This window comes from Chinchilla lanigera, unplaced genomic scaffold (assembly GCF_000276665.1).
Source record: "Chinchilla lanigera isolate Chin_1 unplaced genomic scaffold, ChiLan1.0 scaffold00119, whole genome shotgun sequence".
Lineage (NCBI taxonomy): Eukaryota > Metazoa > Chordata > Mammalia > Rodentia > Chinchillidae > Chinchilla > Chinchilla lanigera.
The window spans coordinates 4,243,923-4,260,593 of NW_004955520.1; the positions used below are offsets into that span (position 1 = coordinate 4,243,923).

The 16,671-nt window shown below is 37.7% G+C and overlaps 1 protein-coding gene across 1 annotated transcript in view; it reads right to left on the reverse strand.

Moving 5' to 3' along the window:
* Window positions 1-7,940: 7,940 nt before the first annotated feature.
* Window positions 7,941-16,671, reverse strand: part of Lyplal1 (lysophospholipase-like 1) — a 29,913-nt gene continuing 21,182 nt past the window's right edge. The window contains exons 4-5 of the mRNA XM_005409278.2: window positions 9,021-9,136; window positions 7,941-8,274 (exon numbers count right to left, since the gene is read on the reverse strand). Of these exons, the coding sequence (XP_005409335.1) occupies window positions 8,035-8,274; window positions 9,021-9,136 (356 nt within the window). The 3' untranslated portion in view covers window positions 7,941-8,034. The remainder of the gene's footprint in view (window positions 8,275-9,020; window positions 9,137-16,671) is intronic.

Genomic DNA, 16,671 nt, shown 5'->3' on the forward strand with positions numbered 1-16,671 from the left:
TTCCAACCTTGCATTTTTACCATTTACCTTACAGTTTTTGCCATTTTCTCAAGCAGTTCTGCAGTCCTCTTTCCCCAGCGTCTATAGCTGTGCTCCCATGACTGCTCCCAGGTCCTGAATCGATTGAAAATGTTTCCCTTTCATGGTAATCAGACGTTGCACAGTGCCGATCCTGTGAATAAGGTGCCTGAGGATGTACCTCAGTGTTTTCATGAGCTCACCTTCCCACTGGGTGGCACTCAGCAGTGTTCAGTGTATTTTTTATCACATCTCATAAATACACTCACAGAAGAGGACTTCCAAAACTGCTCAGAACATGGCAAGGATAATGAAATAAGTACACTGGAAATGAAATGGAATAATGACGTGTCTATAACAATATTTTAAATTTAAATACCCACCATGTATTTTGATCATACCCTCATACGATCTATATGTGTCATAGACAGAAATATTAGGCCTATGAAGTATTCAACATATACATACAAAATATAGTATAATTTAAGAGAAAGAAATCCAGATTTTTAAGGAATGCTTTTTCTGGCATTTAAAAATCACACATGTGGGGATAAATCTCAACCTCCGCTATAGTATACACTTGTGGAATTGCTGTGTAGGGATCTAGTTACATACTATGTGTATATAGTATATGTAAAAGCCTTTAAGAAAATGTAAAGTTAAACAAATTGAAGGTACAGCTAGTATTGTTTGCCAGAGGTGGAAAAGTGTGTATGTGTAATGGTCATAAATCTTTCTTCACAGACTGAGTAATGGGTGGAAGATATGCCTGGATATTTTATATAGATAATCTTAATGCTAGTCCCCTTTTCATTCGGTAGGATATATACTGCCAGCTTCATGCGCTCTTTACCTCAGCCCAAACCATGCCATGTCTGGGACCCTTGTGCAGGAAAGCATGTTCAGAGGGGCCTCCAGTATTGAGTGCTCATTCATTCGAGATGCCTGTTCTCAGTGTCGGTGTGCATGTGTGCTTGCGTATGTGTATGTATTTGGCCTCTCAAAACCGGTGTGTAAGCCTGAAATATATGTTGCCAAGGTTAGAAACAGCCACACTCTTCATGTCCCACCCTTCCCCCATAAACATATCACCAGGCAAGGAGTTGCAATAGCCCAGTTTTTTCTTCCATGGGAGAGGAGACTTCGCAGCAAGGTGAAAGCATAAATCATACCACAATAAATTACGTATGTTAACATGTTGGGGGAACTGGAATCTGCAAGGGAAGAGAGACAAAGATGAGATATGAGTTGTGGGAGGTTTTTACCTTTTATACTATATTTATTGTTTGAATTCTTATAATAAGCTCTTACTTTTTTATTCCTTAGAAATGAGTAACGTGTTTATACATATTTTTCTCAGCTAAAGACTGACTAGGAAAAAATCATCATCAGTGATAAGGAAATTAAATATATTTATTATAGGAAATAGAGAATTTTGATTGTAGCATAATAAAATAAACAAAATATAAAGTAAATTGGTTATGGCTGAGTGCTCACAGTATTTTGAGATATAAAAGAAAACGTCCAGATATCAAACTTTAACAATTAGTCCTGATAATATTAAAAGAGCTTGATATATGTTAAGAGAACAGAATTACCAATTCTATGCAACCATTTCAAGAAAATGTCATTGGATGCAAATGTTTCAAGAAAATTCAGATTGTATGTTTACAGACTGGTTCACCAGATGTTGATAACTTTCTCTAACACACAAGGAGGAGGTGGAGCTATGTTTACAGAAAGCAAGTGGGCTGTTGTGTGTGTGTTGGTTCTCTGCTCCAATGCACCCTTTAGAAATGTGTTTCACTGTGCACACTCTCCTGGAGGGGAAGTGTAGCCTGGGTGTACTCCTTCACTGAGGGCAGGATGCAGGCGTACACATACCTTCTACTTGCTAAATTCCCCCCACTTAGCTACAAACAGGCCAGTTCCTCCCAGTGCTGCTGAGCACCCAGAGTAGAACATCTCCGGCCCTCTAGAGTTCTCTGTGTGGCACACTCTTCCATGCTCTGAGGCTGGGGAAAGAGCCACCTGAAGATATCAGCAGGGAGCTGTTTCAGTCTGGTCTGAAAAGTTCTCCGAGGTCTGTGTCAGCAAGTTGGTGCCCACGCTGCAGTGCCAGTAAAAGGGGATGGAAGCTTTAGAGTGAGAGTCTAGGGGAAGGTCTCCAGGTCCCTGGAGACATGAACTCAAAAAGAACTGTGGGACCCTGGCCCTGTCTTCTGGTCCCCCCTTTCTTCTCCATCCCAGATGAAAGGGAGCTGCTTTGCTCCACCATGAGCTCCTCCCATGAACGACTGCCTCACCACAGGTCTAAAAGACATGGGGCAAGTCATGGAGTGGAATCTCTAGAACTGTGGGCCAACAGAAACCTTTTCTCTTTACAGGGTGCCTATTCCAGGTATTTATTACACAGTAAAGGGAAGCTAATACAGAATCCTAAGCACAAGAAACAGGAAAACATACCAGGGCATATCGTAGGCAAATTGCTTAAAATAAGTAATGAGCAAGAACTACCAAAACAGTGAAATTATAAACAAACAGATATGAGAGGACAATGATAGCATATTTAGTGCATTGAATAATTCAATAGGAAGACAATGAAAAGAAATGTTCATCTGGGATTCTCCATCCAGTGAAAATATCTAAAACAAATGCAAGCTACAGTCTTTATCAGATATAAAAAAGCTGAAATTTGCCATCAGCAGATTTATACTACAAAAAATGTTAAAGGATAGCCTTCAGACAGAATGGAATTGATACCAGAAATACAGACAAATACTACACAAGATATTACAAACAAAATTAGGTGCATCAGAAATGTAACTACATGAATAGAACAGTGAGTTTGTTTTCCTAATTTAAATCTATTTAATGGAACATTAACTTTAAATACATTAGTAACAATATATTATAGAGTTGATGGCTTATGTTACTTATAAGTAAAATAACAAAAACAACATAAAGTTCAGGGAGGGTAAAATAGAAAGTTCTACTAAATATGAATTGGAATGTTATCACTTGAAGGTAGATTATGATAAGGTAAAAGGTATAACATAAAGAAATCTCCCAGCTCAGATGACTTTTTAAGAAAAGTCTGTCAGATCTTCAAGGAAAAATTAATACCAGTCCTATGCAGTTTTTCCCAGAAAATACTGACTGATTCATTTTACAAAGCCAGTATTGTCTTGATACCAAAACTAGATAAAGACAGTACATACAAGAAAAGTAGACAAAAGCTATAGCCTGATATTGTTCATGTACATAGACATAGACTTGTAATAAAACATTAATGAAAACAATGCAGCAATATGTAAAAAGAGACACAATAAGACTAAGAGAATTTATTTCACAAATGCAAAGTTAGATCAGCATAGTAACAGATCATAGAAGAAATAACACATTTATATAAATTATTATAGAAGAACTATTGGACAAAACTCAGCAGCAATTCATGATAAAAACTTAGAAATTAGGAATAGAAAGAGACAATAAAGGACATCTGTAGAAAAATCTCTGGCTAACATCATAGTTAATCATTAAAACTAAATATTTATCCTCCATGGCTAGGAGTATGAGAAGAAGATCTGTTCTTACCATCTTACTCTGTAGAGTGCTCAAAGTTCTAGCTAGTGCAATGAGCAAATGAAAGAAAATAAAATGCACACATCTATAAAAGAAGAAACAAAATGTCCCAGTTTGCCAAGGACATGATGACATTTTCACTGAAATTCTTTTCATGATTTTGGTTTCAAAATGAATTGGATGAGAACTAAATCAAATTTTCCCATAAGGTCAACATTGGACCTAAAAATTGAATTGATTTGGTTCTCACCCAATTTGGTTTGCGACCAGAATCAAGGAAAGAATTAAGTTTGTGAACGAAGGTACCACTGCACTTCATTAGGCCAGCAATGAACACTAACACTACCATATTATTACCATATAACACCACCATATTATTTACAAGCACTCACAAAATAAATGCCAATTATAAATCTAACATAACATCTACAGAATTTGGTGCAAAAAGGTATAAAACACTGATAAACCAAAGATTTAAATAAATGAAGAAATATTTCAGTGAATTGGAACATGCAGAATGATAAAATTGTCAATTCTCCTCAAATTGATACAATATTTAACAAAATTCCTACAAAAATCTAGAGATTCTTTTGGTGGGGGTTAGGTGAAGATAAGCTTGTCCTAAAATAGGAATAGAAATGGTAGGAACAAAAATAGCTAAAGCAATTTTGAAAAATGAGAGTTGGGAGCACTGACTCTGAATTCAAGTATCACATATTTTATATCTAAAATGTCTCACAGAAGCTTTGTTTCAGAGTGAGTCTTGGCTAGAAGCGATGGGTAACTTGGGTGTGGAGTATGCTCTCGTCCCTGGCTCTTTCTTGCTTCCCTTTGCTCCCGGCTACCACGCAGTGAGCAGCCTTCCACTGCCACACCATTTCTGCCTTGGAGCCAGCCTACCATGGCCTGAAATTATTGAAACTGTGAGCCAAACTAAACCTCTCTTCCTCAGTACCAGGTGCTGGGTATTTTATCCTAGTTACAGGAAAGTGACTAACACAGAATATTAGTACAAGGAGTGGAGTTGTTTCAGTGACTATACCTGACTATGTGGTTCAGAAACTTTTGGAATTGGTTTGCAGGAGGAGTTTGGTAAAGTTTGGAGATGTGGGTGAGAGAAGCCTTATAATACTGCATGTAGAGATCGATGAGCAATTTTGGTCAGAGCTCAGAAGCCCAGGACTGTGATAGAAATGCAGACAGTAAAGGCCAGGCTCAGGAACTTTTACTTGGGAAGACAACTAAACAGGCAGTTGGACTCCAGGTAATGCTTGTTATGTTATGGAAAGATTGTCTACACTTTGCCCATGTTCTGAGACTGCAAGAGTCTGAGATTAAGGATAGAAAACTAATCTGACAGGAAATTTCAGGGCAGTCTAATGCTCGTTCAGCTGAGGCATGGGAACTGCTAGCTGCTTTCGGCCTAATTTATAATGAGACACAAGAACAAAAAGCAGAGGTGGATGATGTGAAGCTTGCGCAGAAAGGAAGTAGTTATAATGCTTGGGCAAAGAAAACTGTGGTTGTTGAAAATATTAGTATTAAAAAGAAGCCAAGTACTTTACATCAGGACAATAGGAAAGATGGTTTGTAGGCACCTCAGGAAATGTTCATATCCAATCCTTTTCAGGTCAAAGGGTAAAAACTATAAAGTTCTCTATTTGAGAACAGAACTCTATGACCTCCTGCTTAAAATGGGTTGCCCAGGGAAGTGGTTCCCTCAGCTATCCCGGTACTCATGCCCATTGCAGACATGGTTCAGTAGGGCCTATCTACTGTTCCAGCTGGTGACAGACTTTAGCACCATCCACGTGAGGCTGGTTTTGCTAAAATACAGAAAGTAAGAGTTTGATCACAGAGGCTTCCACCCAGAATTGAAAAGGAGGCCTGGGCCAGGAAGTAGACCAGCAAGAGGGCAGTGTGTGGAGCTGTGAGAGTGAAATAGAAGGCGTATTGAAGACCCCATGAAGTTGGATATCCCAGGAACGTGGAATGTCTGCTAAGAAAATCCACAGGCAGTGAACAGACAGAGCCCATGAGAGAGGCCGGGTAGGATGCAACTGGCAAGGGCACCAGGGCAAGTCTTCCCCAGCCCTTTGGAGATGCCACTGATTCTAGACACAGGGTTACAGGATTTGGTCTGGTTTCTTTCTGTTCCCCTATTCCTTCAAGTTGGAACAGGAGTGTTTACTCTGCCACTGTGTGTTGGAAGCATTTAACTTTCTTTTTGATTTTTATGGGAGCTCAAAACAAAGGTTTGCCTTGAGTCTCGGAAGAGTTTTCCATGAGTATTCATACTAATTTTATATATGACTCTAACTAGAAAACTACCTAAATGTCACTGGAGAGTGGATAAACGAAGTGTAGTTCCATACAATGGAATACTACTCGGAAATAAAATAGACTATTGATACATTCAACATTGATGACTCAAAATAATATGGTATGAACACTAGTAGATATCACATTTATGCAAAATTGGGATGATGCTTATTTTACCAAACTTAAAGAGTTTTTAGAAGGATCACATAAGAGATTAGATTACTTATACATGGGAGAGTACCAAGGAATATAGGACACAATTGAAAGCATTTTCAATGAAGTAATACAATTTCACTTGCCAGTCATTATTTGATAAAGTATTTGTGAAACTAGACCAAGATCACCTTATAATTAGTTTATTGAGTACTTATTACATACTTGTATTTGGTCTCTTATTTAAACCTTAACAACATTCCCATTGGGTAAGGACAATGACTGTAACTTTACAGATGAAAGGGGGACCTACAGCAAAGCAGCAAATTTGTCTAACAAAGATAGCGCCAGCAAGGGTCAGAACCTTGGATTCCAACATTGGCTTGAGGCTATGGAACAGGCTTTTAACAGGTGCTAGGGTTTGGGTTACTGTGCCCCACAGGTGCCTATATGAAAGCTCAGTCCCAGGATGATGTTACTGAATGGTGCTATGGACCTTTAAAAGGTGGGGTTTAAAGGGAAGTCCGTAGGTCACAGAACACATTTTTGAAGGTGACTGTGGGACTCAAGTGTCTCTCCCTCTCTGCATCCATGCTCATGGTGTGAACACTGGGAGCTCTAAGTGGTGCTGTCACCATGATGCATCAGCTCACCAGAGGCACAGACTGGGAGTCTCCAGAGCCATGAGCTAAATGAGCTCCCCTAAGTAGCCTGGCCAAGCACTTTGTTACAGTGATGCAAAGCTGACTATACACACGTCTATCTCTATTATCAAATACCAGGAATTAGTACTTGCCTTATTTTTAGAGCTTTTGTACTAATTCAAAGAGATAATATGAAACTTTATAAACTTGAATTATTAATGTAATTCCATGCTGAGCCCCAGACAGCTTCAGGAGCCTCAGTGATCATGCCCCACCCACTCCAGACCATTGCATCCATGTTTATAGCAGAGCAATTTGTCATAACTAGATCTTGGAAACAATCCAAATGCCCATCAGTGGAGGAATGGATAAAAAAGATGTGGTATTTTGATACAATGGAATATTACTCAGCTACAGAAAAGATAAACTCAAGGCTTTTATAGGCAAATGGATGCAACTAGAGACCATACTCATAAGTGAAATAAATCAGACTTGCATGTATGTGTAAACACCATATTGTCTCCCTAGTGTAAGAACCTGAAAGAGTAAATGAAACTCAAAAGGTAAAATAGATATTGTGAAAGGGAAAGAAACTGCTCAAAGGGAAGGAACAACTGGGATAAGGGAAAGGAAAGAGGAAGAAAAGAGGGAAGGAAAAAATATATATATACATGTATGTGTATGTGTGTATATACAGGGATGGCTGGGACAATTGTATTGCTGATGTCTAATGGTTTGTTGAGGGAACAGTTAATGTCTGATTTTTTTTTTCTTGAGCAATTTTGCATGCTTACATCTGGTAATCTGAACAACTAATTTAAAGACAACAATATGCAATAAAATAACCATTGTTGAATTCCTACCATCTTGTTTAGCAAAACTCTGTATTGCTTCTAATTTTTTTTTATTACTTTTTATTCTCTTAGTGGTTTGCTCACTCTTGCATTCTTACATCTGGTAATCTGAGCAACTTCATTGAAGATAACAATGTTTAATACAACAACCACTGTTAATCCCTATCATTTTGTTTTGAAATTCTGTATCACTTTTATTGTTTGTGTTGTTTTGTTTTTGTCTTTGTTAATTTGTTATTTTTTTTATTGACTTTAAAATAGAAAAGGCACAGATGGCAGCCTAAATTATTTTTTACCTTTAACAAGATTATTTTACTCTCTTTACTAAGCATTTCAATAATTAATAAGTACATAAGCCAGTAAATCATCTCTCAGTATTTTATTTATCATTGTAACTTGGCAGTAAGAAATCACTTTCCAAAAAGACAGTACATGTATTTTCACAAGTCAATCTGAATTCATTCACTTTGTGTTCCCATTTCTCCCGGCAGCTTTGTAAGAATCCATGACTTTAGTTGTTCTAGCTCAGGTTTGCTGAATTCATGGTACACATTTGGAAAGCTACGAAACTTTGTGTTCACCCCTAGACTTTTTAACACTAAGTTTGTCTCTTCACCCCAGGAATGAAGAACTAATTCATCTGCAGTACCGTGACACTGAAACAATTCTGGGAGCGCATCATCATTCTTCTGAAGTGCCTAGATAAGAAAGTAAAAGCAGAAAAGTATAAGAAACTGTACTTAAAAGGATCATTCTCAGAAATCAGAGAGGAAGAAAAATTCCAACTTTACTGAAGTTTCCGTAACTAAAGGGAAAAGGAGTACAGGGAGCGCTGCCTGAGACATCCTCAGGCGGCAGAGCTGGAGGCTTAGCCGGTGGCTGGCACAGGGCAGAGGACTTCCCAGGATGCTCAGGGCACTTCCTGAAGACTCTGAGTGACGTGGGAGACCGTCCCTTCATAAGTGCAGAGCTTAGGCTCACAAAAGCGAAGAATGATATGCTACTTCTCATACTGTACTTGCTTTGCTGTTTCTACTTCTAGTAAAGAGGCTGCAACCCTGCACTGTACCATCGTCATCAATTAGGGTTTTCCTGTAAAGTACCAACTCTGTACATGATTACTCAAGGCAGAGTGGGCAATCTTGGCTACAGTCTATATTTTTAATACGTACAAAACATACACATATACCAACATGCATGCACACACACTGATTCTTTACTCCTTAGCACTGCTTGAGAATATTCTTTGTGCAGGGCAGTTTCTAAAAATTAGCAGCTAGAACTAATCAGTATAACTCACTGGGGCATAAATTCCTAGGAATGCTGAATTTACATTAGATGTGCATCAACTTTAATTGCTTAATTATCAATTTTATTTTGGTTTCCATGTGCATGCTTCATTTTTTTTTTTTTGGTTTTGTTTATTTTTTAATCTGGAACGTACCTGGTAAACAGCAGATGCTTTATTCAGAAAACTAGAAAGAGCAAATACCCCTGCCACATCTCGATGGTTCCTATATGCTAAATGCATGGCCATACATCCTCCCATAGAAAATCCTCCTAAAGAAGCAAAAATTTGGCAGAAAAATCAAAATACATGCATTAATTCACAAGAAGATATATCTATGCCAATCTTCCTTAAATATTTAAAAAAATCCGAAAACCTTTAAAGACGTACAGTGCTAAAAGGAAATTGAATCCACTTTAGGTCTCATAAAAAAGACTTGGTCTGATCAGTAAATAATACTTCCCCAGCCATGTTATCACTGCTAAGAGATCTGTGGTACAAAAGCAGCTAAGACTGAACAAAGAAGCCCTGCTCATCAAGTCAAAATATGTATCATAATCCAAATTGAGTCACAGTACAGTATTATTTAAATTTCTAATGTCAACTGCTATTTTATTTATACTTACAGAAAGTCCTGACACTGCAACTACAATTAATATCATGTACCTTTTTGCCTTACCTGTTGAGCTGTGAATTCCAGGTGGCTACATGCTTCCAGTGTCTGCCAAGTCATAGGTGCTTAGCAATTTTTGTATTAGGAAGGATGACCAAAAATTTGCTGGGTAGGTTAAAACATTTTTGGATTACAGTTTTATTTTGGAAATGGCTTAATGACAATCAGTGGAAACTTGACAAATTTATCATGACCTTGTATGTCCAAACACAGTACCTGTCACTAGAGATAGGTGGATTAAAGTGCATGGACCCTGTTGTTCAGGAGACTGATGAGGAAATACACACATCATGGAATCCAGAGAGTACCATGAGGTAACAGTGGCAGAGAACTGGGGACCCCGCACCTGCCTGCGGACCAGAGACTCCAAGTGATATCTCCAAACTTGAGTGAGACTCAACAGAAGTTGAGTTTATATTTCACAAGAAAATGAATATGAAAAATAAACCATGCAACTACATATTCATGGAAATACAATTTTTATAGAACTCAGATTTCCCAATTTCCAGCCTATAACCTTATTTCACCCAGAAAGTGTAAATCTGAGCCCTTAGAGACCATACATGTGAATTTACTACAACTGCCTTCTTTTACACTTGCAGGACACAGGGGCCCACCGAAATTGGGTGACTCACTTACAGTTGCACCTCTAGTTTCAGGCGTAAAGCTGGAACTTTTGGAATCCAGATTTCCTGCAATAGAGCTCAATGTAATTCCTATCATTCACTGATATTTAGTAAAATAGGATTACTCTGTCTAGGGCAGGCAGATATTATTATTTTGGATCCTGAATACAAATACCTGAAAGAGGATGATCAGCTTGCAAAGTTTAGATGTATTAGAAGAACGTAACATGTACAATAACCAGACAGAAACAGGGTCTCACCAGCAGCAGCAGTCCACCCTGGATGGAAACCACCTGAAAATGCTTTTTCTTTTTTTTTCTGGTACCGGGAATCGAACTCACGACCTCACGCTTGCCAGGCAGACGCTGTGCCACTGAGCTAAATCCCCAACCCCTGAAAATGCTTTTTCAAAATGTTCTCCCTGACACCTCCAAAGGCAGACACTTCTAATAAAGGTTTGCGAACAAGGTCAGTGGGGGGACAGAGAAAATAAACACCCTCAAGCTGCTTGTAAAATCTGTGCATCAGCTGGCTCCAAAGCTGTATTATCCATGACGCTATGCAGTGACTGATCTTTCAGTGGGAAAAGCCTACCATGACATGATCAGCACTGCCTGTAGTTAAGCCTTCATTCTAAACGTGCAGAAAGAATTCCAAGCCTTATTTATTTATTTTTGCCACAATTCCGGCTGCGGACTTCTCCTTGCTGATGAAGTTTTTCTATAAAATAACACTACGTGGGTTAGAAAACAAACACATTTTGAAATAATTGTTTTTTTGTTTGTTTCTCTGGTGACTGAGCCCAGGACCTTGTGAGTGAGGCCAGGCAAGTACTCTCGCACTAAGTCACACGCCTCCCTGCAGGAATAAAGCTCTTATCCAGCCTTGAATTTACTGGCTATGAATTAGTTGCCTGGATTTTGAAATCTTCAGTGGTCAGAAGCAGTCTTTGGCATCACCACGCTTTGCCTGGCTGCCCGCAATGAGCTGAGCAAAGAGCCTCCCCCTGGTGCACCCGAGCTAGCGAGCTGGCCTCCTCTTCACAGGCTCGGTGGTGCGGGAGTGAGATAATACGAAAGTAACAGAGAATGTGCAGATCCCATCACGTTTATCACAGAGACACACAAAGCATTTCCTACCTTCAGTTTAGGTGGAGAGAGGGGATTCGGTTGAAAATAAGGGGGCCTGACTCCCAGTCCCACCTGTGACACTCCCTGGCTGAAAGCTTTCGTGTAAATTGTTTAAAATCCAGTATTTCATTTCTAGTAAAGTTAGCCGGAGGGGATGATTTCTGGAGTCTCCATCAAACTTTTACACACAAAAAATTAATAATCAGCTATAAAAACTGAACCCACAAAGGCTTTCAAAGCTGAGGAAGAAGAATCCATTAGCTCTCAGAACAGCATTTTAGCGTCCCTAAAATTTTACAGAATCAGTTTTAGCCAATGCCCACTTCCTTCATCTCTCCCAATTTGCCCGTCTTCCTTAGGGGCCATGTACTTATGAAGCGAATTCCGTATTGCTCACAGCAAAACTCATTGTTAAGAATAAAACTACACTTCTAAAATTTGGCAGGCAAATGTGAGGAAGAGAGATAGATAGGGGGAAAACGTGTGAGATTGAAAGCAAAAGAGAGAGACTCCCTGACCATGGTACTGGAGTGGGAGTGGTAACTAAAGCTGGAATAGCATTTAGAGTTTTGTTTTTTTTTTTTTTGGTTTTTCTCCGGTACCGGGAACCAAACTCACGACCTTGCGCTTGCCAGGCAGGCGCTTTTGCCGCTGAGCTAAATCCCCAGCCCATGGAATAGCATTTAATGGTATCTTCATAGCAAGGCAATAGTCTTTAAAAGAAGGAATTACAACAAATCATATCCGAAACTGATCCTAGCACTGAATTCCTTGGGGAGTTTATTAAGCAGATCTTTACTAAATATAAAACTCAAAGCCAGACACTATTCTATATTCAGCAACTTCTTCCACTGATTTTTTAAAATGAAAATCAGGACACAAAGGCCTAACATTTACTAGAAAATAAAGGCCCCTTGAGCCTAGGACAGTGCCTGGTGTACAAAAGGAGCTTTATAAATATTCACTGACTAAATGAACTTAAAGTAAATTGAAATGCAATAAAGATATTTCTGCAAGGAGACAAATTTGTCATCAGGAAATGTAGCTTTTGGGTGTTCCAATAAAAGCAAAGCTTAGAAAATTTAGGACTGACTCACTAGTATGTTCTAAGCTAATCACTCCTAATTTGGCTTTTTAAAGATTTTAGACTTACACCCAGACCCACTAACAAAATGCTGCCACCTCTGGCTAATTTTAAAAAGCTTTTATGCCACAAGTCAGATGTTATGAATGGGTAAAGGGGTCAGATTAGATCTTAAAATAACAATACTTCATTATGCTCATTTTTCTTTTCTGTACCTTATGAGAACTGAACATGTGGTTAAAGGTCTGCAGGACAGGCTTCCATGTGGCAAGAGTTCAGGATTAATTACACTGGGTAAGAACAAAAAGCACAGATATGGTCATAATGTAAATCCATATGCAATAGATAAAGTTACTATTTTTCGGAGAAAGTCAAGTAGCCTGAATTATGGTTTTGCCAAGTGTAGCTCATGCATATTTGAAATGTCAGTTCAGATATTTATAATCACACTAATATAATGTGTGACTGAGAAATTAAATTTAAATTTTATTTATTTTTAACTAGTTTCAATTTGAATTTAAAAAGCCACAGCAAACTAGGGGTTATATTGGAAAAGGAGTATCGAACTGCACCAGTGACTGATAAAACAATCAAAGTCCATCAATGGAGCATAAAGTAGCATCAATATTTCATTAAAAGATAATGTTGTGATGTTATAATACAAATCATTAAGAGATAAAATATAAAAATCAACTAGTAGGGCAAAATATATTAAAACGATTCTCAAAGCATACCTGTCAGGAATGTTTTATACATTCACTGCATCCCCACACTTCATTCCTGTCCACACTGGAACCTAGTCATGAGAGGTGGGTTAAGGGCCCTGGATGAGACTAGCCTAACTGAGAAGAGCAAAGGAAAACATCAAGGTGAAATGCCACTGTGAACACAGAGACATATGTAAGCGTGTCCTGCAGACCTTTAACTACACGTTCACTTCTCATAAGGTACAGAAAAGAAAAATGAATGCAATGAAATCACATTATTTTAAGATTTAATCTGACCCCTTTCCTTATTTATAATCTAGTGAGGTCATCTGCAGTTCCCCACTACATGTCTTTGACAATACAATCACCTTTAGCTTGGTACACCGCTGTGAAAGGGGATTTTGTGTATTTTTTTCTAAAAAGAGAAAACCCAGCACAAAGGGCTAGTCATCTGAATTAAATTTTCCATCTAAGAGTCTAAAATCTAATATAAAATACACTGTTCAGTAAGTAAACAGCAAATAGTAAATTCATTGTAGGTAACGGTTATAATGGATATTTATAGCTGCTGGTAAAGTGTTTTAAATGTCAGAGTTAACATTTCAACATACACTTAAGATTAACAAGCTGAGTAAAACATGTTAAAAATAATAAACTTGGCTTTATGAACTCTTTATTTAAAATAAAACAGAAACAATCTATAAAAAAAGTATATTACGAAAATTAAGAGAATCTGAAAGCAAAATCTTAAGGGAAAGAAACACAATTAAAGTTTGCTATCAACTAAATAGGATTTTAAAATGTAATAAAATCCGCCACCACTCCGAATGTGAACAGTTCTTCTCTTTCACTTATCTTCTTCAGACTTTAGTGTGAAAAAGTCTCAAAAGATCTGGCACTATACAGACCATGCTTAACATATTTGTTTGTATACTTCCTCGTATACTAACTTTGTAGGAGAAACAAACTATTTATTTTCCTCTATGGAAAACTATTAGAACAACAGTGCCAAGCTTTTAAAATCCTGAAAACTGATGTTGAAGAAACATAATCTGTTTAATAATTTGAGTGTACATATGCTTTATAAACTGGGAGTTGTCACTCCCAGCAGAGGAGTGATAACTCTTAGCTCTCAGAAGAGGCTGATAAGATTCAGGAAAAAGTAGCCTGGGCATTTGGTGTTAGGTTCCATCTTGGGAATTCCAATTATCTCTTTGTTTTATTTTTATTTTAAATCTGATTATAAAATTAATGCATTAATATGACCTACTCTGTAAAGTGTTTCTACCATATGGATGTGAATAAAGAAAAGCAGTCATCCAAAATCTTACTACCGGTACATAATTTGGATATGTTCTTTTAAAATTCACGCTACCAGTTAGATTCTTTCTACATGTGCAACTTACCTGTCAGGTAAGTTGATTATTATTCCTTCATGTAATATTGATTTTAATGACTTCCTCAGAATCATAATTTTAAAGTGAACGCAAACTCACTGAGTGCCTTGGATTTGGGCATATACGTAGCACTTCATAGTTAAAGGACATCCAGTTGTAGAAGGGACCATAACCCCTTTACCCAGTCCCCTGTGATGGGCATGAGGATTCTCCATGCAACTTGCTCAAGTGTGGTCCCAGCGGCATTTGTTCATCCGTGCTTCAGAATTCTGATAACATGCTCATATTGTCAAATATTGGTAATCTGTTCATGTCATTTGTTAGGCTCTATGCATCCAGATCAAAATTAAACCTAAATTATATTAATATTTTTCTCTCAACAACAAATTATCACCACCTAGTGGCCAGGAAAGGAATTTGATCATGGTTCAAAGTTCTTAGACTAAATCAAGGGACCTGGGTTCTAGTCCCAACTCTGTAATAGCCAGAAATCTCCTTCAATTTTAGTTTTATCTCTAGAAGGAAAATAATTATAACTTATTTTATCTGCTGAAATATGAAAACAATTTCATAACTTATGCAATATAAAAATACAAAACACGATATATTATGGTAATTTAAAAACTGTCAAGTGTAATATAAATGTCAGCTAATTTAAGCGTATTACGTCTTACATACTTTCTAAGCACAGCAATACACAGGGAAAATTACACACCTTTTCCTTTCTCCATTGTAGTTCCTTGAATTATACAGAAAAATACTGGAAGGAAATGAAGTTTCAAGACAGACTTAGAGGTGGGGAAATACAGTCACTATGAAAGACACCCATATCTGTACACTGGACTTTTTCAAAATGTTAAGAAAGCCAGAGTTAGGTGAGATATAAACACACAAAACTAAACATTTTTCTTATGTTCTTAATGTATAGTGATGATTCATGCAAGTCATCAAGAAACATCCTCTCCTTGAACATTTTCTATGTATTAGATATGAAACAGGAAGCGAGTGTTTTGCCCAATTCCTCCTACTCTAACAAAAGTTTACGAATTTTTTCTATTAAGAAAGCAATGAATCCCATTCGACCCACCTATTTCCCTTCTGGATATCTTCCCAGAAGAATTGAAAACATCATACCACAGCGATACATGTGCGCCCATGTTTATAGCAGCATAACTTGTACTAGCTAAATCTTGGAAACAATCCAAATGCCCATCAACTGAGGAATGGGTAAAAAAGATGTGGTATTTTTATACAATGGGGTACTACTCAGCTATAAAGAAAGATAAACTCAAAGCTTGTATAGGTAAATGGATGCAACTAGAGACCATACTCATAAGTGAAATAAATCAGACCTGCATGTGTAAACATTGCATCATTTCCCTAGTGTAAGAAACTGAAAGAATAAATAAGACCTAAAATTTACAATAGATATTGCAAAGGGGAAAGAAACTACTCAAAAGGAAAGAACAACTGGGATAGGGAAAGGAGAAAAGAAGGAAGAGAAAAGAAAAATATATATATATATACACAAGATAGCTAAGATAGCTTATACTACTAGTTTATTTTAGTTCATTGAAGGGAACGGTTTGTGCTTATATTGTCTGATCAATCTTGCATGCCTCTATCTTGTAATCTGAGCAACTACTTTGAAGATAACAATATGCAATACATTAACCGTGGTTAATTTCCTATCATCTTGTTTTGAAATTCTGTATCATTGTTTTTATTGTTTTTTCTCTTTAAAATAAATAAAGCAATAGAAAGAAAGCAATGCATAGCCTTTGCATGAAACTGAGAAAACAAAGAAGATTCATGCCAAACTGTGGTCAACTATAATTTTCTTAAGTACAGTCTTACTCATTCCTGTATTCTCAAAGTCCTGCATTAGCACAGGTGTCACTCGGTCTGCCCTTGTTCTTCCGAAGCTCCTGAGTTTCTGTCCCTCCTGTTCCCTTACCTGCAGCTCACTCAGGGCCCCTCATTGCGGCTCAATCCATGCCCAGTGAACTGGGGTATACAGGTACATACTGAGGTACTACTTTGTGGAGAACGTGGCTCCTTGCTATTTCTTAGGAATGTGCTTCTCTCTTTATTTAATTTTATGATTGATTAATTGATTGACTGATTGACTGCAGCTCTGGGGATGCAAGCCAGAGGCACGGTATCACTGAGCTGCACCCCCAGCCCTTT